The sequence below is a fragment of the Myxine glutinosa genome, chromosome 6, assembly GCF_964187855.1.
Source record: "Myxine glutinosa chromosome 6, kmMyxGlut1.1, whole genome shotgun sequence".
Classification (NCBI taxonomy): Eukaryota; Metazoa; Chordata; class Myxini; order Myxiniformes; family Myxinidae; genus Myxine; species Myxine glutinosa.
This window is the reverse complement of record NC_136266.1, coordinates 139,102,825-139,128,188: the sequence shown is the minus strand read 5'-3', so window position 1 is coordinate 139,128,188 and position 25,364 is coordinate 139,102,825. Positions and strand designations below refer to the sequence as shown.

General features: G+C 45.1%; 1 protein-coding gene across 10 annotated transcripts in view; it reads right to left on the bottom strand.

Moving 5' to 3' along the window:
• The window catches only part of LOC137414398 (synaptic vesicle 2-related protein), a 314,148-nt gene that overhangs the window by 142,509 nt on the left and 146,275 nt on the right, over nucleotides 1-25,364 (bottom strand). For all 10 annotated transcript variants that reach the window (XM_078780584.1, XM_078780583.1, XM_078780582.1 and 7 more), the window contains one exon: nucleotides 7,870-7,946. In XM_078780584.1, the coding sequence (XP_078636710.1) occupies nucleotides 7,870-7,946 (77 nt within the window). The remainder of the gene's footprint in view (nucleotides 1-7,869; nucleotides 7,947-25,364) is intronic.

The window sequence follows — 25,364 nt, the reverse complement described above, 5'->3', positions numbered from 1 at the left end:
GACGCCAACCCTTTTAGGTTTTATTGACTGCAGAAAAAAAATCTTTTTTGGGAAAAAGTTTTTTTTTCAGCTGTTGTTTGCATCTTTTATGACATCCCTGAAAGAGAACGTTTCCTGTTTGGAATGATTTTCAGTTTTGTTTGACTGGCAGACAGGCAGACAGACTAAAACAATTACCTTACTCTGTGCACATGCACGATCAGGATGAGATTCCATACAATTTGCCAATTTCAGAGCTAAAGTACTGCTAAGATTTGTGTTCCCGATTCATGTTCGACAGTGTTCAAAATATAACACTCAATTGGAATGTAATAGCTCCTTGATCATAGACTGATATCTGTACACAGACAGACACACAGAAAAGTGAACCAATTGCTTAAATCTGCTTTTGGCTTCGTGCACACGGAGAAATGAGACCAGAATGTACATGAGAAGTAATGATGCAAAAACAGAAACTGTCATACTTTGGACATAGTGCAGAAAACGAAAGTCTGGAGAAGTCAACCATGCTGAGTGTGGTTGTTGTTAGGGTTGTTAGTTTTGCCATTATGAATGACCTCATGTGTTTTTCTTATCAATTCACTTACTTATCCCAAATTTTACTGAAAAATCGCGACATCCCGTCATCTCTCGAGATTGTGAATTGAACGTTTTCTTATTTACTTTTGAAATTTTCCTAACAGAAGGGAACAGTAACGTTGTCAAGAATGGAAAGGCAGGGTAGAGGGGAGGACAGAGCTGGGAGAGGGAGGGTGAGGCGTTGGTCGGGTGGGGTTAAGGACTTGGGGTTTGAAACTAAACTTGGGTTCAGAAAGGGGGATTGAGGACGTGGAGATGGGAGGGGGGTTGGGCAGTTAGGACTGGGAGGTGGTTGTGGATTTGGAGTCTGGGGGTGAAGTTGAGGACTTGAAGAAGAAAGGGGGAGGGGAGGACAGAGAGTTGGATGTGGTGGGGGGTTGGGGTGGGGTCGGTGGCAAAGAGGGGATCCACATACAGTTTTCTTTTTTTAGATACAGAGTCAAGGCTCGTGGAAGAGCCAGAACACAGACCAGATCATGACGCAGTAAAACAAAAGGAACAGCAGAAAGAGAAGGGGGAAAATCCATCAGCAGGACCGATGGAGAAATAGATGGGGACAGACAAACAAGGGATGAAAGTCACGATGAGGGGTAGGGAAGAACGCAAGGAGTGGACAAGATTGATATGGATCAAGATCAAGATTCGGAGGGGGAGGGATTGCAGGTGGTTTAACGGGTGGAGAAAAGATCATGGTTTTGGATGGTGGATGATCTGAGATGGTGGTGAAAAGCTGTCTTGAAGACCCGGTGGGAAGAATGAGCTTGAAGAGAATGTGGAAGTTGGTTCAATAGGCAAGGAAAAGAGGAATAGGTGGGGGAAGACAGAAACTTGAAGGTGGAGTTTGTACTGCACTCGACACCACTGGTGGGAATATCCAATCCGTTGGAGCCCCCAAATATCACAAAGATTAAAGGTTCTTTAATCAATTAACTGGCAAGCAGGTGAAGTACAAACGTATTTAAATTTGTAAGAGATAAGGCATAATGATTTACAAAGCAATCCTGCAGAGCAATGTTCAGAGCAAAGAAAGTGATGACTGGTTTTTCTTATCTGTTTTCTCTCCCTCACTCCATCTTACTTCTTATACAGACTTGGCATTTTATATGGAATATTTTTTTTGTGGGGGTGAACTTACTTTTCAAGATGACTTAGAACCAAAAGTTCATTGGAATTATGTTGAAATTATTCTAGATTTTGTTAATGTGACCTTTAAAAGAAACAAAAAACCACATTTGACATTTCGAAGCAAATAAATTGATCCTTGAAAGTGATGTAAACTGATATCGAACTCAATTCATGGACAGTACTGTGTTAAACTTCTGTGCGTTTTCCAGAAGTATCTCTTTATTTTGCACATTAGCCAAAAACTTTTTTTAACAAAAACAAAAGTTAAATTACGACTGGGATTACGGACAGTAAAATTACAGTTCAGTACTTCGTGTAACCCCCACGAGCATTCAGGAGAGCACGTACACGTTGAGGCATGCTGTTCACGAGATTTGCCAAGGTTTGGACATGAATCGCTTGCTATGCAGTTACAATAGCCTGCTGCAATTCATGAACAGAGGCAGGCTGCTGGTCCAAGTTGTCGATTTGATGCGTTAATTCTGCCCACAAGTTCTCTATCGGATTCATATCCGGGGACATGGCAGGCCACTCCATATGCTCTACACCACGGTGAGCAAGAAAGTGTTGGATCATGCGAGCACGATGAGGCCGTGCATTGTCATCTTGGAAGACAAAGTTTCCTCGAAAGGCTGCACGAACAAATGGAAGCAATGTTTCTTCCAGAATGGCCCTGTGCTTGAACTGGTTCAGGTTTCCATTCAGAACAACCAGGTCAGTTTTGCCCCCTGCATGAAAAGCAGCCCAAACGGTCACCCCACCACCTCCAGCTTGGACTCTTGGCACTATACAATCTTCGTTGTAGGCTTCATGCACTTCTCTGTGCACTCGGACGCGGCCATCTTGACGATAGACCAGAAATCTAGACTCATCACTGAAGATCACGTGATTCCAGTGTCCTGGGTGCCATTGACGGTGCTCTCTGGCCCACTGAAATCGGCGCTGGCGGTGTTGTCTGGTCAGACGTGGCTTTCTCAAGGGACGCCTGGCACGATAGCCTGCTTGAACCAGTCGTTGGTTGACTAGCCTTCTGGATACAGGCACATTTGTCAGTTGCTGCCACTCAGCCCCAAGCTGATTAGCTGACTTGGTATGGCCATTGCGGACTAACCGGTGCAGCTGGCGATCATCCCTCCTTGTGGTTCTGCGGGAACGTCCTGGCCTCGGTATTGGAGGAGGGACACCCCTCTGAGCATTTCGTTTCAGGATATTTGACACCTGACCTTGAGTAATGCCATACTGCCAAGCAATAGCACGCTGTTTCATGCCGGAATTTCGTAAAGCCACCACTAAATGACAAACAGCATTGTCGAGTTGACGGACCATCTCCAGGGGAAGCGGCAATAACTTTTGTAGACGTGCAGCAGTTGTTTTCCACTAATACAGAACGCAACAACCCTTATAATACCCGATTGTGAAGCCAATCGTCAAATGTACCTGTCTGTACATTTTGTCACGCCACCTGTGATATAATCCTGTTATTGACTTCTTGCTGCGACAGACAATCAGCGACATGGTTCTTTTAACAAAGAAATCACCGAAGCGTAAAAGAAACTCACCAGATTAATATACCGAGTTCAGAAAGTAAACCCAAGTCAAGGAAAAAAAAAATTCCATATTAAATGCCAAGTCTGTAAATGCTCTCTGCCACAAAAAATATGAACATATAGAATTTGTAATGCAATTGTTGAAGATTGTTCCAACACTCATTCCAAAGGATGTTTTGGCACGAGGGATGTACAGAACACCTGATTGCAAGTCTCCACAGAACATAATTGCTTCATGCAATAATCATTCAGCAAGGATAACTCGTACACCGAGGTTTTTAAAGGTTACCCGAGGCATTCTGAGTGAATTTGCTTTCATGAGACACCAGCATGTGGGTAAAACAAAAAACACACCAATTATATTATTCAGCAATCCATTACAATGCCACCGTATGTCAGAAAATGAGGGGAATCAAATCATTGGACACCTTCAAACAGTGTCTTCCATTAGCCAAGACGCAAGGCTCTTTGGAGAGGAACTGTTTATGACCACTGAAGACAATATTAATCCACTGCATAAACAACAGATGGTGAGAACTGGACATCCCAAGATAAATATTCCTGCTCATTACGGATACATTTGCATGACCCATCCACGTAATCGGTTTCAAGTAGCCAAGAGTACTTCAAAAACAGTCCAGAGCGCTGCGAAAACAGTCCAGAGCGCTGCGAAAACAGTCCAGAGCGCTGCGAAAACAGTCCAGAGCGCTGCGAAAACAGTCCAGAGCGCTGCGAAAACAGTCCAGAGCGCTGCGAAAACAGTCCAGAGAGCTGCGAAAACAGTCCAGAGCGCCGTGAAAACAGTCCAGAGCGCTGCGAAAACAGTCCAGAGCGCCGTGAAAACAGTCCAGAGCGCTGCGAAAACAGTCCAGAGCGCCGTGAAAACAGTCCAGAGCGCTGCGAAAACAGTCCAGAGCGCTGCGAAAACAGTCCAGAGCGCTGCGAAAACAGTCCAGAGCGCTGCGAAAACAGTCCAGAGCGCTGCGAAAACAGTCCAGAGCGCTGCGAAAACAGTCCAGAGCGCTGGGAAAACAGTCCAGAGCGCTGCGAAAACAGTCCAGAGCGCTGCGAAAACAGTCCAGAGCGCCGCGAAAACAGTCCAGAGCGCCGCGAAAACAGTTCAGAGCACCGCGAAAACAGTCCAGAGCGCCGCGAAAACAGTCCAGAGCGCCGCGAAAACAGTCCATAGCGCTGCGAAAACAGTCCAGAGCGCTGCGAAAACAGTCCAGAGCACTGGGAAAACAGTCCAGAGCGCTGTGAAAACAGTCCAGAGCGCTGGGAAACCAGTCCAGAGCGCTGCAAAACAGTCCAGAGCGCCGCAAAAACAGTCCAGAGCGCCGCGAAAACAGTCCAGAGCACCGCGAAAACAGTTCAGAGCGCCGTGAAAACAGTCCAGAGTGCTGCGAAAACAGTCCAGAGCGCCGTGAAAACAGTCCAGAGTGCTGCAAAAACAGTCCAGAGCACTGCGAAAACAGTCCAGAGCGCTGCAAAAACAGTCCAGAGCGCTGCGAAAACAGTCCAGAGCACTGCGAAAACAGTCCAGAGCGCTGTGAAAAGTCCAGAGCGCTGCAAAAACAGTCCAGAGCGCTGCAAAAACAGTCCAGAGCACTGCAAAAACAGTCCAAAGTACTGCAAAAACAGCACAGAGTACTGCTAAACAGCCCAGAGTACTGCAAAAACAGCCCAGAGAGCTGCAAAAACAGTCCAGAGTATTGCAAACAGTAATGGGCATCAATGCAGTGATTGCTGCCAGAGCTGGACATACCAAGTATTGAGAAAGTTCCTTCTACGTTGGATCTCTATGTGAAAACATTTGCTAGAACGCAGCATTATGTGATTAGGGCACAATGAAATGGACATATACAATTACTCAGCATTTATCTCTGTCAGAGATTTGTACCTCATCTGTCACACAATTCCACTTAAATAAATTGCATCAACAATAATTGTGTGTTCGTTTTTTAATGCCAAAGTATTTCATTGGACCACCTGGAGCGGCAGCCGCTAGACGATACACACATATAGAGAACGTGAGTCCCCCTACCTCCACTCCCAAACACCCCCTACCACCACCTCCCCCTCTCAGGAAAGATAAAAACAGGAAAGGAAAATCAGGAAAGATAAAAAACCCCTATGCAATAATTGGGTTCATGCTGATCCAATGTAGCAAGTGTGGATGTAATCGGCCCAGATCTTTAGAGGAAGTAGTGCGACAAACAAACAAACAAACACACACCCGGTCCATTAATTATAGTAAGGACAAGCAAAGGTGCCCACTGCCCAGTGTTGCTGGGCAATGCCAGGTCCCTTTCCCCACTCTTTCCCTCCCTTTTCCCACCACAACCCTTCCCTCCCCCTACCCCGCCCCTCACTCCAGACTCGTCCTTAGCTTTGTTAGGCCTCAAAGCACGGGTAATGTTTAAACATTAATAAAATACAAAATCCGAGATCCCACAAACACGTCACTGAGATTATTCTTGTCAGGAAACACTCATCTTTCCAAATATCCACACGTCCACTCACTCACTTTATTATTTAATGATGGGGTGCCTGGTTGATGGGCGGTGCTTGTGATGCTGGAACAGAGAGCGTGGCCCATAGAATGGGCAGCGCTTGAGGCACAGACACAAACTGACCTTTATATATAAGATACTAGCAGAAGTACCCGGCATTGCTGGGCGGGGGAGGGGAGGGGAGGGGAGGGGAACGGGGGGGAGGGGAGGGGAGGGGAACGGGGAGGAGAGGAGGGGAGGGGAGGGGAGCGGGGGGGAGGGGAACGGGGGGGAGGGGAGGGGGGGGGAACGGGGAGGAGGGGAGAAGAGTGGGAGGGGGAGGGGGGAGAAGAGGGGGGGATAGGGAGGGTGAGCGATGGGAGGGGGTGGGAGGAGGGAGAGGGGGGAGGGGAGGAGGGGAGGAGGGAGAGGGGAAGGGGGAAGGGCCGGAGGGGGGAAGGGGGAGGGGGGAGGGGGGGATGGGGAGGGTGAGGGATGGGAGGGTGAGGGATGGGATGGGGGAGGGGGTGGGAGGGGGACGGGGTGGGGGAGGAGGAATGGGGAGGGGGGAGGGGGAGGGGGAGAACCCGGCAGAAGTACCCGGCATTGCTGGGCGGGGGAGGGGAGGGGAACGGGGGGGGAGGGGAACGGGGGGGGAGGGGGGAGGGGGGAGGGGGTAGGGGGAGGGGGAGGGGGAGGGGCTAAGGGAGGGGGAGGGGGAAAGGGAGGGGGAGGGGGAAAGGGAGGGGGAGGGGGAGGGGGGAGGGGGAAAAGGGAGGGGGAGGGGGAGGGAGAAAATGGAGGGGGAGGGGGAAAAGGGAGGGGGAGGGGAGAAGGGGAGGGGAGGGGAGAAGGGGAGGGGTAGGGTGGAGGGGGTAGGGTGGAGGGGGGAAGGGAAGGGGGGACGGAGGGGGGAGGGGGAAGGGGGAGGGAAGGGGATGGCCAGTCAATAATGACATTGCAGTTCTCATGGTCGGAGAGCAGCACAACAATCGACATAGTCCTGCATATTCGCAACAGCACGAAGCGGATTTTGGAGACTCACCGATCCTGTGACGTCCTCCAGTACCGGCGTTGCCGGGCGGGGGAAGGGAGGGCGGGGGAAGGGAGACCCGTACATTCCCAACCCGTACATTCGCCCTCTCGACTCAAGCTCACTCGGACAAAAGCCTCGCATAAATTACGCCGTGAAGGCCCAATGGTCATGTCTATGCCACAAATCACGGGCGCACTGAATTGAAAATATATAGAACGCTCATACTCCGTGAAAAGTGAAGCCGCCGTGTCGCCATCTTGGTCAGCACGACTCGACCAACTCGTTCGCGGATCTCGTTTTGTGCGGCAATAATCTGCTCCAATCGGTTACGGAAGGGTTGTGGAAAGACGTTTCACAGCTGTTTCAAAGACATTTAATTCATATCGCACAAAATCGATACAAAACACGATCGCATAAAAGGTGAAAAAACGTGTGACGTGTGACGGGATGGAACATCACGTGATCGCTCTGAGCGAATCAGTCTGGCGGCGGTAATGGAACATCACGTGATCGCTCTGAGCGAATCAGCGAGCTGCTCTGGAACCGGCTGAGATTAGCGGGTACTTCGCTGAAATGCGCTGAGGTAAATATGAATAAAAAATATGGATCGTCAAATATTTTGAGTTCGGCCATGTTCGTCCCAGGCTCAATGGCCATGTCTATGTCAAATATCAAGCACGAAAGCCTCTCCGTTTAAGAGTCTATCGGTAACATTACACACACACACACACACACACACACACACACAAACTGTGTTTTATATATATATAGATTATAGACACTATGCATTCTTACTGCATGCAGTCAACTGCAGTTAACAATAGTCTCCCACAGTCGGGACAACAATCCCACACCACAATACAATGATGGTAAATTAAGTATGACTACAGCAAACTGGAGTAGTTTATAGTTTCTGTAGTTTAACTATGGTATGATTTTTGTCTCGTACATGTGAGCTTTCCTTTCTACACCCACCCTTCTTCTGCTATGTTATGAAGGGAAATGGAACAATGATATGAACAGGAAATAAGACCACTGATGGTGGTGAAAACGAGGGAAAGAGTGATGAACAGAAACACGTGCATTGTACCTCCACAGCTGTTGTCCATTTTCATCAGCTCCGTGGTGAGCAGAAGCATGCCGTAGTAGCAAAATAATTCCACAAACCTGTTCAGGTAACATTTGAAAAAAAATTCCACAAACCTGTAACATTTTATATTCATCTGGATTTTTGGATACTCTTGTGTTGGTAAAAACAATTCATAACAGGAAACCAATAAGATCCTCTCTGAGTCTCTAATAGAGCTCTATATTTTATCAACTTTAGAACCTTATTTAAGGTTATTTATATATTTAAGGTTATTTAAAGTTTAGAACCTTATTTAAGGTTAACTTTGGTTATTTAACATTTTAATTAAATTCGCATTTGTGGGTTTATCAACATCAGTATGAAACCATCTTTGATTGAAAATATCCCATTTTCATGTTGTAGAACATTTTTATGGCGTAGCCCATAAGGAAAAGCCTTCTAGAACAGTGTTTGTCTGTCTGTATGTATGTCCCTCACAAATGTATACCAATCAGAGCTGAGCATCTGGTCACGTGGCAGGGGTGATGTGATGCGATTATGTCTGTGATGTCATTATGGCGTACCTGACTCCACACTCCGCCATTTTGATTCCAATTTCGTTCAGGCCGAACATATCGTCGAACCTGTCATATATCACAATCGCCATGCTCTACCTTTACGGTTTTCATTCAGTGTGAAACACAAACAAACACATTGTGAAATTGATCATGAAATATCAAAAGCATAGGTGTTATGGGTCTTCCAACGACACAATAAGTAGGTGTTAGGCTTCATGCCTTTATCCCTCACCTTCAGGCCGCTTCGGACAAATTAGCCCAGGTTTCTTAATATAGTAACATCGTCTTCGTAATAATAATAATACCGTTAATAATAATAACATATTAAATATAATCGGAACACTGCAATCCCTTTGTCGTGACTGCAAAGTTCCTGGATTGAAGCGATGGTTCATGGATGACTCGATGAGAAGCGGTGTACTAATTATAGAGGGAGTAAGGAATTAGCCTCTGCAAATATGTTGATGATCTTAGCCTTATCGATGTTGTATCAATGTCACATAGTTCACATTAAAACCTCATCTTGATTCTCTCACCGAATGGTGTCTTGATAACGATATGAAGCTGAATCCAAGTAAGTGTAAATTTATGTTTATTTCATTTCTTCATCATTCTCCACCTCCTACTCAATTGGAGATTGATCATGTCCCACTAGAAACTGTCTCCTCTCTCAAACTGCTTGGCGTTGTCATCCAGAATAATGTTAAATGGGATCACCAGGTTCATCGTCTTATTAGTAATGCCTCAAGGCAACTTTATATTTTGAGAAAATTTAAGAAAATTTGGAGTTAAGGCTAATAACCGGCTTTTGATCTATAAAATGTACATTCTTCCGATGCTTGAATTTGCAGCACCTGTGTGGTCTTCTGGCATTACTGCAGCACCTGTGTCGTTTTCTGGCATTACTGCAGCACCTGTGTCGTTTTCTGGCATTACTGCAGCACCTGTGTGGTCTTCTGGCATTACTGTTGCTCAAGCCCAATGTATTAAACTTTCAGCAGAGAGCGATACTCATGATTGCTTTTCCGAACATCTTTCCCGATGGTGAACTTTTGAATACTTTTGATGTTGTCTCACTTTCTGATCGGCGGATATTAATTACAATCCGCTTTGTTAAATCCTTGTTCTCTTCTAAACAGCATCATCATCTTTTGCCCCCAATATCAACTTGTTATGTCCGGTCGCAGTCTCCGAAACATCCAACAACTACGTATGGCTCAAAAAAGAACTCAGATGTCCAAACAATCTCCTGTTCCTTTTATGATTCAGCTGTTAAATGCTTGTTTTTAGATTATCATATCGTTTTAATTATTTACTGCAATATATTATCTCGTTTGATTTTGTTGTGTGATTCTTATTTGTAGCAGTCTTGCATATGCATATATTTTTTCCTTTTTTCCGATTTTATTGTATTTCACTTTGATGGAACTGAACTCTTTCAGTCCTTGGACTACTTGGGTCTTTTCAATTAAACCGAAATTTGATTTGATTTGATTGTTGGGAATTCTTTTAGGGGGTCGATTTTTTAAATGTGCACCCATTGGTCGGACAGCTGCCGGACCACACCCACATCTGTCGCTTGACTCCACCCACTATAGTGCAGAGAAATGATATGGCTGCCATCTTGTTTCCTGTAGGGCATAGCACATTAGGCCTGCATCGGCCTTTGCTGATTATACGCTGGCCGGCTTTGTTATGTCAGATTGACGTTGGCTTTGTTTGGGTCGAGTGTTAAATTATTAGTAAGGTTTACTCAAGCCCGTACACACCTCCCTAAAAAAATAGTGTTACATAATTTTTGAACGGCACCTTATGCACGTTTCCCAATCGGCCTATTGCCAGATTTTAAAGCCAATCCGTCACGCTTAATGACAAAATGCCGTACCTCAAATGATCAGGTACAAGTTTTTAGGAACAAAATGTTTATTACCACAGAGATAGCGGGACAGAAAGAGTGGGAGAGCTGAAACATGCTAACTGAATACACTGCCTGTTGTATATATCCAGCAGGGACCACCGGAACATCAACACAATTGAAAATGTGACTTCAAGACTTCAAACTCCCTTCCCCCCCTCCCCTCCCCCGACCTCACCCTCACAAACCCCAAGTCATCAACCTCTCCTGCCTAACCCAAGACCTCACCGCCACCTGCCAACCCGGAGTCCTCAAGCTACCCTGCCCAACCTTAAGGCTTCAATCCCCTACACCTCCCCCCCCCCTAACCACACCTCAATGCCCACCCCCCCCCCTTCCTGCCCACAACTTATATTTGTGTAGTTTTGATAGAATGTTGTTAACACATGTGACAATAATAGAATCTGTTCATCCGATACTTGGGATGTGTATCTTTGTGAATAAACTTTGTAAATAAACGCTTTTCTGACCTTTGTCATCCCTCCCGTTTACTTATTTAACAAGCGTTACGCCTAGGTCCCCCGTCGGGGAAGTGATGTGAGTTGACAAAGTGGAACACGCAGAAAACATGCTATGATATGATATTTCGCTCACAAGGGTCAGACAAACATGGAGGCGGCCATATTGGATTTTGACGTGGCGACCCAATTTTCAATAGCGTTCTTTCTTATGCCTAGATACACCCACACACCAGAAGGTACTTCGCATATTTTTCAAGATATTTCGCTCACAAGGTTCAGACATATATATGGTGGCGGCCGTCCTGGATTTTGACGTGGCGACCCACTTTACAATAGCGGTCTTCCTTATGCCGAGATACACCCACGCACCAAATTAGAAGTTGGTACTTCGCTTATCTTTCAAGATATTCTTCTCACAAGATTCAGACATACATGGCGGCGGCCATCTTGGATTTTGACGTGGCGACCCAATTTTAAACAGCGTTCTTCCGTGTGCCTAGATACACCCACACACCAGATTAGAAGTTGGTACTTCGCTTATTTTTCAAGATATTTCGCTCACAAGGGTCAGCCATATATATGGTGGCATCCATCTTGGATTTTAACGTGGCGACCCAATTTTCAATAGCGTTCTTCCTTATGCCGAGATACACCCACACACCAAATTAGAATTTGGTACTTCGCTTATTTTTCAAGATATTCATCTCACAAGTGTCGGACATACATGGCGGTGGCCATCTTGGATTTTGACGTGGCGACCCAATTTTCAATAGCATTCTTCATTATGCCTAGATACACCCACACACCAGATTAGAAGTTGGTACTTCGCTTATTTTTCAAGATATGCAGGTTACAAGGTTCAGACATACATGGCATCAGACATACATGGCGGCAGCCATCTTGGATTTTGACGTGGCGACCCAATTTTAAACAGCATTCTTGCTTGTGCCTAGATACACCCACACACCAGTTAGAAGTTGGTACTTCGCTTATTTTTCAAGATATTTCGCTCACAAGGTTCAGACATATATATGGTGGCGGCCATCTTGGATTTTGACGTGGCGATCCAATTTTCAATATCTTTCTTCCTTATGCCGAGATACACCCACACACCAAATTATAAGTTGGTACTTTGCTTCTTTTTCAAGATATTCATCTCACAAGTTTCAGACATACATGGCGGCGGCCATCTTGGCTTTGGACGTGGCGACCCGATTTTAAACAGCCTTCTTCCTTGTGCCGAGATACACCCACACACCAAATTAGAAGTTGGTACTTCGCTTATTTTTCAAGATATTCATCTCACAAGGTTCAGACATACATGGCAGTGGCCATCTTGGATTTTGACGTGGCGACCCAATTTTCAATAGCGTTCTTCCTTATGCCTAGATACACCCACACACCAAATTAGAAGTTGGTACTTCGCTTATTTTTCAAGATATGCAGGTTACAAGGTTCAGACATACATGGCATCAGACATACATGGCGGCGGCCATCTTGGATTTTGACGTGGGTTGCACCCACACACCAAATTCGAATGCGGTCCTTCGCTTACGCACGCACTTACGCACGCACGCCCGCACGCACGGACGGACGGACGGACACACGGACAGAGGAGAAAGCCATAGTCCCCCTTTCGCTCCGCTGAGCGACGGGGGACAATAAGCACATGAAGTCACTTGGTCCCTGAGTGTTAGAGTGCTTTCTGATAGATAGCAAAAGACTTCAGTTATTAACCGTCACTTAATGGACAGATTAGTTTGGGGATGATTAACGACAAACACTCGCGGTCCATTGCGGTGACTGTTCGGGTTCACATCGCCATTTGGGTGGTGGGAATACCAGCATGTCACATAGCTGGCTCAGATGTTCCACCGTTCAAATGAAGCATGATAGCACGTTCCTCGGTGACCTGCTTTAGACACATCGTTAAAAGCAAATAATGACGGAGGTCTTCTTTCACAATGTTGCGAGATTCCCGGATTTACTGGGACAAGGACCTTTATAATGACGTGCGTTTTCTTTCACAATGTTGCGAGATTCCCGGATTTACTGGGACAAGGACCTTTATAATGACGTGGGTTTTTCTCTCACAATGTTGCGAGATTCCCGGATTTACTGGGACAAGGACCTTTATAATGACGGAGGTTTTCTTTCACAATGTTGCGAGATTCCCGGATTTACTGGGACAAGGACCTTTATAATGACGGAGGTTTTCTTTCACAATGTTGCAAGATTCCCGGATATACTAGGACAAGGACCTTCATGATGACGGAGGTTTTCTTTCACAATGTTGCGAGATTCCCGGATTTACTGGGACAAGGACCTTTATAATGATGGAGGTTTTCTTTCACAATGTTGCAAGATTCCCGGATTTACTGGGACAAGGACCTTTATGATGATGGAGGTTTTCTTTCACAATGTTGCGAGATTCCTGGATTAACTGGGACAAGGACCTTTATAATGACGTGGATATTCTTTCACAATGTTGCGAGATTCCCGGATTTACTGGGACAAGGACCTTTATAATGACGTGGGTTTTCTTTCACAATGTTGCAAGATTCCCGGATTTACTGGGACAAGGACCTTTATAATGACGGAGGTTTTCTTTCACAATGTTGCGAGATTCCCGGATTTACTGGGACAAGGACCTTTATGATGACGGAGGTTTTCTTTCACAATGTTGTGAGATTCCCGGATTTACTGAGACAAGGACCTTTACAATGACGGAGGTTTTCTTTCACAATGTTGCGAGATTCCCGGATTTACTGGGACAAGGACCTTTATAATGACGTGGGTTTTCTTTCACAATGTTGCGAGATTCCCGGATTTACTGGGACAAGGACCTTTATGATGACGGAGGTTTTCTTTCACAATGTTGCGAGATTCCCGGATTTACTGAGACAAGGACCTTTACAATGACGTAGGTTTTCTTTCACAATGTTGCGAGATTCCCGGATTTACTGGGACAAGGACCTTTATAATGACGTGGGTTTTCTTTCACAATGTTGCGAGATTTCCGGATTTACTGGGACAAGGACCTTTATAATGACGTGGGTTTTCTGGTCTGGTACCTGGACGACTTCTTAAGAGAAAATAGTCATACACAGACGGCTAATATACAGTGTAAATACAAAATAACCCAGGTTTGAAGCAAAACCATATTCACTGCCTGTATGCATACATAATACAGTAAGTACATCGTGGTTATATAGCTCGGATATATTCCAATTGCACTTACCAGAGGCCTGAAGCAAAAGGCCTATAGCTTCACAAGGCCCATGACACATTATCGGCTACAACCTTTCAATTTTGATCATCTTTCAGTCCCATTGGTCGTTTTATACTGAAGGGGAAAGTTATAGGGAAAGCATGGCAATTTTGTGAGTGGGACAGCTTTGAAGATGGACCACCATTCGCAAAGGACCAATATGGCATCCATATTATGTCTTTGATTGGTGGAGCAGAATGTTACACACAAACGGATGGATGAACAGCATTTTATATAGATAGATGTAGAGTAATGTCAAATTCCAAAATCGTCATATTTCTTAAAAGCAAAGATATTTAGGAAAATTTGGGAATGATCGAGGCAGCTGGTCTCTTGCCTTGCGTTCTTGCCAGGACCTTTTTTTTTTGGCTGATTGAAATTTTTTACTTTTTAAAGCAACTTTCGCTTAATATTTTTTCTCTCTGAAGAGAGTTTCCATGTTTCAGGGTGGGGCAGATGGACAGACAGACGGCATTAGCTTAACACAGTAAGTCCTCGCTTAACATCGTCCTGGTTAACATTGTTTTGTTATGAAGTCGCTGATCTATTCGAGAACATACTCGTTTAAAGTCGTTCACCTTAAGTTATAAATTCGGTTTACATCTAATTTAGTACCAAACTAATGGTTTCCCTCGTTTTTAGTAAACTACACGACAAACCATACCATAAATACCAGTGTATAAGCCGTACCGTAAATACTGGTGTTTAAGCACATCAAGAGTATGTACAGTATAGGCCTTGTATACACCAAACTGTGCATCGGTAACATCGGTGGGACCTGGGCTGAAGTTACTCAGGTGTGCATTAATGGTGTGTGGAGGAAGTTGTGGCCTGAATGTGTCAATGACTTGAAAGGATTGAAAGATGTTGTCCCCACTATGAAGAAAGTTATCCCCGACTTGGCCAATAAAGCGGGTTTTGACGAGGTGGAAGAAGCCAACGTCGCACAACTTTTGCAATAATACAGAGAAGAGCTAACCAATGAAGATTTGAAGGAACTAGAGATAATGATATTCAATCATTTGTTTAAAATAATTTAAAATTTATACTCCACATAGACTAGACCGATTTATGGAAAAAGGCCATGTATAAGCTTCTCGGTGTATTTTTGGGTAAAAGTTGGGAACCTCACTTTTTAACATAATTAGGGTATGCTGAATTCGATTAACCCGGTTCCCAAGCCGAATTTTGAGTTTTTGACCTTCTAATTAGCATAAACAAAATGGCTGCCAAATTGCCATTTTTGGACAATTTCTTTGAACAAGCATTTTTTATCATGTATATAAATGCAGCTCTATGTGGTAATCTAATCTAATTGGTAATCTATCTAATATTCATTCCAGTGCAGCCCACAGTTTTATTATACAAATGTTAATACATACCTGCAGTATATACAGACTTGGCATTTAATATGGAATATTTTTTTTTTCTTGAATTGGGTTTACTTTCTCAACTCAGTATATCAATCTGGTGAGTTTCTTTTACACTTTGCTGATTTATTTGTTAAAAAGAACCATGTCACTGATTGTCTGTCGCAGCAAGAAGTCAACAACAGGATTATATCACAGGTGGCGTGGCAAAATGTACGGACAGGTGCATTTGATGATTGGCTTCACAGTCGGGTATACAAGGGTTGTTGCGTTCTGTATTAGTGGAAAACAACTGCTGCACGTCTCCAAAAGTTATTGCCGCTTCCTCTGGAGATGGTCCGTCAACTCGACAATGCTGTTTGTCATGGAGTGGTGGCTTTACGAAATTACGGCATGAAACAGCATGCTATTGCTCGGCAGTATGGCATCACTCAAGGTCAGGTGTCAAAGATCCTGAAACGAAATGCTCAGAGGGGTGTCCCTACTCCAATACCGAGGCCAGGACGTCCCCGCAAAACCACAAGGAGGGATGATCGCCAGCTGCACCGGTTAGTCCGCAATGGCCGTACCAAGTCAGCTAATCGGCTTAGGGCTGAGTGGCAGCAACTGACAAATGTGCCTGTATCCAGAAGGCTAGTCAACCAACGACTGGTTCAAGCAGGCTATCGTTCCAGGCGTCCCCTGAGAAAGCCACGCCTGACCAGACAACACCGCCAGCGCCGATTGCAGTGGGCCAGAGAGCACCGTCAATGGCAGCCAGGACACTGGAATCACGTGATCTTCAGTGACGAGTCTAGATTTCTGGTCTATCGTCAAGATGGCCGCGTCCGAGTGCGCAGACAAGTGCATGAAGCCGACAACAAAAATTGTATAGTGCCAAGAGTCCAAGCTGGAGGTGGTGGGGTGACCGTTTGGGCTGCTTTTCATGCAGGGGGCAAACTGACCTGGTTGTTCTGAATGGAAACCTGAACCAGTTCAAGTACAGGGCCATTCTGGAAGAAACATTGCTTCCATTTGCTCGTGCAGCCTTTCGAGGAAACTTTGTCTTCCACGATGACAATGCATGGCCTCATCGTGCTCGCATGATCCCACACTTTCTTGCTGACCGTGGTGTAGAGCATATGGAGTGGCCTGCCATGTCCCCGGATATGAATCCGATAGAGAACTTGTGGGCAGAATTAACACGTCAAATCGACAACTTGGACCAGCAGCGTCTGTGCGTGAATTGCAGCAGGCTATTGTCACTGCATGGCAAGCGATTCCTGTCCAAACCTTGGCAAATCTCGTGAACAGCATGCCTCAACGTGTACGTGCTCTCCTGAATGCTCGTGGGGGTTACACGAAGTACTGAACTGTAATTTTACTGTCCGTAATCCCAGTCGTAATTTAACTTTTGTTTTTGTTTAAAAATTTTTTGGCTAATGTGCAAAATATAGAGATACTTCTGGAAAACGTACAGAAGTTTAACACAGTACTGTCCAGGAATTGAGTTCGATATCAGTTTACATCACTTTCAAGGATCAATTTATTTGTTTCGAAATGTCAAATGTGGTATTTGTTTCTTTTAAAGGTCACATTAACAAAATCTAGAATAATTTCAACATAATTCCAATGAACTTTTGGTTCTAAGTCATCTTGAAAAGTAAGTTCACCCCCACAAAAAAAATATTCCATATTAAATGCCAAGTCTGTATTTGAGGCAAATAAATGTTTATTTTTAGTTGCAGGCAACGATGGATTCAGTAGTTACCTTGAAGAGGCCTTCGTCTGTGGATTACAGCTTGTGTATATTCTGCCAAACCCATAAAGCCAGAGTTCCTCTAAGTGAAGCAAGTGATCATGGACTCAGTACAGTAAGGACTGGTGCATGTAGCAGAAGGAAGCTAAGGGACTCGAAGAATATAGATTTAATTGATCGTCTTGAAGATGTGTTAGATTCTGCTGCAGCCGTAACTCTTGTGTGGCACAAAATGTGCAATGCTCACTTCACGGACAAGAGTAAAATTGAACGCCTACAGAGGACTCAGGCAGAGCATTCGAAGGAGGAGCAATCGAAGGAGGTTGCAGTAGCAGTGGTGTCTCAGGTGGTGACATGCGTTCATTGCGAAAAGGGGTGCAACCTGTCAACTGGAACTATGCATTTTCTGTCAAACCACTGGTATGAAGGCACGGCTGAGCTCAGTAATGACAAAGCAAATGAGTGATCAAATTATTCAAGCTTCTCATCTTGACTAGAAAGTCGGCATTCGCTTGGCTGGATAGATTGACTTAATCGCAGCTGAGGCCAAATATCACCTGACTTGTCTAAGAGCATTCACCAGATATACCTCTAAAACAAAGCAGGAATCGGCCAATACAGACCTTGCTATGATATGGCTATGTAAGGAACTCCATCAAGCAGCTGACAAAGGGCATGTACTTCTCCTTGACGATGTCTGGGAAAGGTATAAGGAGCTGGCTGAGGAATCTTCAACCATGATTCAACAGTCCTACTACAGTAGAAGCACAACATTCAAGGCAAAGTTGCAGTCACAGCTAGGTAACCTTTTCAACTTCTTCCAACCTCTTGACAGGTGTCCATCAGAGCGGAAAACTATACTGATTCCCACAAATTATCAGCCTACTGCAGTTCTGCAAATGAAAGACGACATCCAGGAGATTGAGGAAATGTTAACTGCCTAAATATGAGCCTCAAGATGACATTTTCCTATCACTGAAACATGTAGCTCTGAAAATTCGTGGGGATATGATGGCAACCCTAGGCCACCAAGGTTTCTCTGTAAGTGAAGATGAGGCAATAGCATGCATTCCAGATAGTTTATATATGCTATTGAGAATTATCTTTGGTGGTCAAGAGGCCCTAGAAGACGACAGTGCTGAAAACGATGAGGCACGTGTCCGAAGCAGAGTTCTGAGTGTAGCACAGGATCTTGTTTACTGTGTCAGTGGTGGTAAAAAATGGACTCCAAAACATGTTGGCCTTGCCAGTACACTACACCAAGCTACACGGTAAAAATATCTGGTGAAGCTGTTTAACAAGGCCGGACACTGCCTGAGATATGAGCAGTTGTTGCAAGTAGACACCTCGTTGGCTGAGAGCACTCTAAAATCCTTAGATCAAGCAACTGGTGCCATCATTCCACCGAACATTATGGCGAACAAATTTATCCACTGCACCTGTGATAATATTGATATCTTGGATGAGACGCTTGACGGGAAAAATACTTTCCATGCAACCCAAATGGCCACTTGGCAACGGGGCCAAACAACAGATGCAGCTCTTCAGATTATTGAGCCATCCACCAGATGTGCTCTAATCGTGCCAAATGTCCTCGAGGAGCTGCATCCTGCCAATATTACTCCAAACATGTGTGAGCCAGTATTCACCGCCCCTGTTGACGAGGCCTGGTTCAGGAAATCTGAAGAAGACAATGCGTCCGTGAAACGATCAGAAGCTACAGACCTAGCTTTCTTTCTGCGTCGTCCAGATTCCGAGACAAGACCTTCTTGGACAGTATTCAATCAATCAATCTCGTCAGTGGAACCAGAGCAGACAGCAGTAGGATACTTGCCCATAATCCTTGCTCCAGCTCATGAATTAGATACTTTAAATACAGTTGTGAAGAGATGCATGGCAATATCTTCACATTTTGGACAGGAGCATACAGTCCTCACAGTGGACCAAGCACTCCACTGCAGACTAATGGAACTAAAGTGGTCTGTTCCAGAATACCAGGATAAGTTAATTCCATGCCTTGGTGGCCTTCATATCTCAATGAACTTTCTAAAGGCTATAGGAGACCATATGGATGGATCTGGATTATCTGAGGTGTGGGTGGAGAGTGGACTGCTGGGGCAAGGTACAATGGAGCTTGTTCTTGCAGGAAAGGCATACAACGAGGGTATGAGGGTTCACAAACTCACCTTGCAAGCCCTGTAGCGACTTTTGGTGCCAAACTTCCTTTCGTTTGTTGCTGAAGCAGATAAGGAATGCCATGCTGAGCTTTCCACAATAGTCGCAAACAACCGTTATGCCTAGGTCCCCCGTCGGTTAAGTGATGTGAGTTGACAAAGTGGAAGACGCAGAAAACATGCTATGATATGATATTTCGCTCACAAGGTTCAGACATACATGGAGGCGGCCATCTTGGATTTTGACGTGGCGACCCAATTTTCAATAGCCTTCATCCTTATGCCGAGATACACCCACACACCAAATTAGAAGTTGGTACTTCGCTTATTTTTCAAGATATTCATCTCACAAGGTTCAGACATACATGGCATCAGACATACATGGCGGCGGCCATCTTGGATTTTGACGTGGGTTGCACCCACACACCAAATTCAAATGCGGTCCTTCGCTTACGCACGCACGCATGCACGCACGCCTGCACGCACGCCTGCACGCACGCACGGACGGACGGACACACGGACTGAGGGGAAAACCATAGTCCCCCTTTCGCTCCGCTGTGCGACAATGACAAGCCCGAATGAATTCCAGAACTGGTATCATTTCTGATGCAGGAACGGTTTCGTAAACTTCTGATAGATTTTGTTGAAAGTAAATCTGAGGGTGTGAACTTCATCTTCTGGTGGCAGTACATGGACATGGTCTCAATACTGTTGCAGTTCACTCGAGCCCAGCGTGATGGTATCTGGGACCTCCATCTTCACTCCTTCAGTCAGATGTTGCCATACTTCAAGCAGTATGACCACCTGAACTATGCAAGATGGGGTCCAATATATCTAGCTGAAATGCACCAATTTCCAGAGGCCGTGTCATCAGAGTTTTGAAGGGGAAATTTTGTTGTTAATCGATCCACTCAAACCTTCAACCAGGTAGATCCAGCTCGAACTCATGGCTTGGTTTTTACTCTGATATGCATTGCCATCTGTGAGACCTTATATAGACAGGTGTGTGCCTTTCCCCATCATGTCCAATCAATTGAATTTACCACAGGTGGACTCCAATCAAGGTGTAGAAACATCGCAAAGATTATCAAGAGAAATGGGAGGCACCTGAGCTAAATTTAAAGTGCCATATCAAAGGGTCTGAATACTTATGTCAATGTGATATTTCAGTTTCTTCCTTTTAATAAATTTGCAAAACTTTCTAAAATACTGTTTTCTCTTTGTCATTATGGGGTATTGAGTGTAGATTGATGAGGGAAAAAATTAATTTCAACGATTCCAGCATAAGGCTGCAACATAACAAAATGTGAAAAAAGTGAAGGGGTCTGAATACTTTCTGAACGTACTGCATATATATGATATATAAATGCTTGTTCAAAGAATTTGTCCAAAAATGGCAATTTGGCGGCCATTTTTTAATGCGAATTAGAAGGTCAAAAAATCAAAATTCGACTTGGGAACCGGGTTAATCAAATTCAGCATACCCTACTTATGTTAACAAGTGAGGTTCCCAACTTTTACCCAAAAATGCACCGAGAAGCTTTTACATTGTCTCGTCTAATATGTAAATAATGACTTTTATCTGACGATATAACTTTTCCCTGGAACCAATGTGGAGATTGGATTCGCTTAAAGTAGTTTCAGTTAAAGTCACGCTTTTCAAGAACGTAACTACAACATTAAGTGAGGACTGATACACACATATATAGGACTGACACACATATATATGCACATATATACATCCACACACACATATATAGGACTGACACACACATATATATGCACATACACACACACACACACACACACACACACACAGTTACGGATTCGTCACTTCCGTTGTTGTGGTTTTCATCCACTGTGAACATTTTTGATTCTATGTACTATTATTGTTGTCATAAGGGAAATAGAAATTACTATTTTAAAAAGGTAAAAAGTTAATGTTTTAAATGAAACCGGAACCGGACGACGACGAAGAGGAGGAGGAGGAAGAAAAGGCGGAGCGATTGAGTCGGACAAGAAGCCTAGCTGCTTTGAGGTCTTGAGCGAACGTTGTCGAACGAGGGTCACGAGTGAACTTTGGGTTTCCCAGGAAAGGGATTCCTGCGACAGAGTTGTTATCGCTGTGACAGATCAACCTGCGTGTCAGGTTTTGCGGTCGATTCCGAGGAGAATCATCGTAGTGCCGTTACGCCACGAGAACGGGCCGTCGGCCATTTTGACTCGCGCACTTTGCGCTTCGCTCAAGGTTTTTCACCGCTTCAACCATTTTCACCACATTCAGACGTTAATCTGGTGTGTGTGTGTGTGTGTGTAACGTGGCTTTTGGAGTGGGAAATCTGCGGTTCGCCGATTGAGAGCCGTCAAACGTCCATACCTGAAGGTGTGATTTCCCCGTCGCTTCTCGAGGACACCTTCGCCCATCTTTGGCAGTGTAACTGTCAACCCAACGGGATTCTGGTCTCGATACGACATCGTACGGACGATCACTGGAGTGGATCGACTTTGGCTTGATGCCGGAATACGACTTTGGCTTGATGCGGGAATAGAGACATTGGGAATGTTCTTCTTTTCGCTCACTTGGAGCACAGTGAGTTTTATTGTACGAACCTGATGGTACCATCATAGGAAATATATATTGGTTGTACAATTGATTACTATTGTTGTTGTACTGTTATTCTTGTGTGACCTTAATACAATATTTGTTTGTTGGTAACAATTGGTGTGGTTTCACCATTGATCTTTGACACAGAATAACACATCTTTCTGCCGTGACTCCTCTCGGGGCTCGGAGGTACACCGTGACCAGGGGGTTTGGGGAGGAGCACATAACAGAAATTGGGGGCTCGTCTTTGTTGACAAAAATCTCGTCCGGGATAGAATTCCCTAACATTCGTCGGGATAGAATTCCTGAACATTCCCAAAATTCCCAAATTTGGAATTTTTCTAACTCCCAAATTTTTCAAAAAGAAAAAATTTGAAATTTTTTGTGTGAAGGTTAACAGGTGTTACTAATAGTCACCATGGTGTTTGACGCAGAAAAGTTTGCGGCGTCCCCTAATGAGGCACAGTTCCAAGCGTTAAAAAGATCGGAACTCTTGATATTGGCCAAATATTTTAATTTGGAGGTCCGAGTTAATATGAAGAAAGCAGAGATGCAGACATTGGTGGTAGAATCTCTGGTGGGACAAGGAACATGGAAAGAGGTAGCCTTGGATTGGTTACCCGAGGAAAAAGAAAATGTGGAGCTCTGGAAAAAGGAGATGCAACTGCAGAGCCAGGAAAGGTTAAAAGCAGAAGAAAGGAAAACAGAAAAGGAAAGAGCAGAACAGGAACGAGAACTCGAGGAAAGAAGAGCAAAACAGGAACGAGAACTCGAGGAGAGAAGAGCAGAGGAAAGGAGAGCTGAAGAAGAAAGAAGAGCAGAAGAAAGAGCAGAGGAAAGGAGAGCCGAAAAGGAGTTAAAGGAACGTGACATGGAGTATCAGAAGGAACTTAAACTCAAGGAGCTGGAATTACTGGGAGAACGGAGAGAAGTAGTATCCATGCCGGCTAGTTCGACAACGAGTCAGAACACTTGGGATGTTGGTAGGCATGTGAGGCTGGTTTCACCCTTCAATGAAAAGGAGGTAGCCAAGTTTTTTTTACACTTTGAGAAAGTGGCTCAAATGCTAAAATGGCCCGTGGGGTCCTGGACTATGTTAGTGCAAAGTGTTCTGGTGGGTAAAGCTCAAGATATCTATTCGGCTTTACCGATTGACCAATGTGCAGATTATGAGATAGTGAAGAAAACCATTCTCAAAGCCTATGAATTGGTCCCTGAAGCTTACCGGCAAAAATTCAGGAATGCCAGGAAGAGGCAGAGTGAGACCCATGTGGAGTTTGCCAGAATGAAGGAAACCATGTTTGATCGGTGGTGTGACTCGAAGGGGATTGGGAAAGACTTCAACCTGTTGCGACAATTGATCTTGGTGGAGGAATTCAAACAGTGTGTCCACGCGGACATTAAAGTACATCTGGATGAAAAGAAAGTACCAGAGTTGTATGAGGCAGCAACCGTGGCAGATGACTATGCCTTGACACACAGGATGGGGTTCCACAAACCTAACTTCCCGCCTAGAGTTAGCCAGGGGAGTTATGGTAAATCAGGGGCGGAGAACAAATATTCATGGAGGCGGCATGGAGATGACTATGGGGACAAATCTGATACTGCGAATTTTAGGGATCAGAAGACTACAGTTCCAAGACAGACTTATCTTCCGGGGGGCCCGAGGCAGACCTCGAGTTTTTCCTCCGGGCCTACTTGCGCTTTTTGCAAGAAACCTGGGCATTTGATGTCCCAATGTTACGCCCTGAAAAGGAAAAATCAGGAGCGGAGTCAGACTAGTACAACTCCGAATGCATTGGCCAATGCGAGAAATCGTCCTTGGAGGACAGTGCCTTGTCAAGGTTCCCATGCCAAAGTTACAGCATCAGAGAACGACCTTGTTCAAGAGGGTTACAAACCTTTTATTTCAGAGGGGTTTGTGTCACTGGATGGAGACTTAACGAACCAGAGACCTGTTAGGGTATTGAGGGACACAGGAGCACATCAATCTTTGATGCTTGAGGGCATTTTGCCATTGTCAGAGAAGACGGCAACTGGTGTTAGTGTTCTTTTACAGGGGGTTGGTGGCGATGTTAAAGCTCCACTTCATGTCATCCATTTGAAGTCTGATTTGGTGTCAGGACCAGTCACCGTAGGTTTACAAGCCACTCTTCCTGTAAAGGGAATCTCTTTTGTTATCGGGAATGATTTGGCCGGTGGTCAAGTTTCTGGTAATCCGATGTTTGTTGAAAAGCCTAGTATAGACTACGCTTTCGTAGTCAACGTGTGGCCCTGAATGGATTTCTCTCATCTCCCCTTCCTGTTCAGGCTGGAGTTCCCCAAGGAAGTGTGCTGGGCCCTGTGCTTTTTCTGGTCTTTATCAATGATCTCTCCGACTCTCTGGAAAATCCTCTCTATCTCTTTGCTGATGACTCCACTCTCTGCCGCTCCATTCCTCTTCCCTCAGATCGGCAGTCTGCAGCCTCCTCACTCTCTGAAGACCTGGACAAAATCACAGACTGGTCAAACAAGTGGAACATGTCTTTCAATCCTGACAAATCTCACTCTCTTACTATGTCTGTCCGAAAAGATCGACTGGACAACCCTCCCATCGACTTTCTCAACAATCCTCTCCAAGAAGTTCTGTCGCTCAAGCTTTTGGGTCTCACTATCTGCCATGATCTTTCTTGGGAAAACCACATTTCCAAGCTGGCCTCCAAAGCCAGTCGCCGACTGGGCATCCTCCGTCGTGCGAAGTCCTTCCTCGGCACACCTGAGCTCCTCACCACATACAAGGCTTTCATCTGCAGCTCAATGGAATACTGTTCTCCCCTATGGGCTGGTGCTCCTGCCTCACACCTGGCTCGGCTTCACGCTGTTGAATCCAAAGCTTTCAAAATCATTGGAATCTCCCGCGATGAAGCTATCTCTGAGGGCCTTACACTCACTCACCGCAGGCAGGTAGGTGGTCTTTCTGTCTTCTACCGACTCCTCTCCGGCCTTGCTCCCCCAGCTCTCTCTGTGCTCTGTCCCCCAAATATTCCTACAGGTCGCACAAGATCTGCCAGCAACCCTCTGATGGTTAAACTGCCGAAATCTCGGCTCTCTGCTCACCTTCACTCTTTCATTCCTCTTTTCTCCCGCCTCTGGAACAAACTCCCACACTCCCTTCAATCCCTCTCCTCACTCCAGGTCTTTAAAACAGCTGTTCACCACCATCTCTTATCTTCCCCCATCCAAAACCTTGATCTTTTCTACCCCCACTAATTCACCCCAGATCCACCTTGTTTGAAATTCCAACTTCTTTCCTGGAAATCCTGGCAGTGTCCATATGTTTATACCTCTCCCACCCCCCCCCCCCCCTTCACATGCCTCCCCCCCAAAGCCCTCTCCCTCCCACAGATCTCTCGATGTCTCCATGT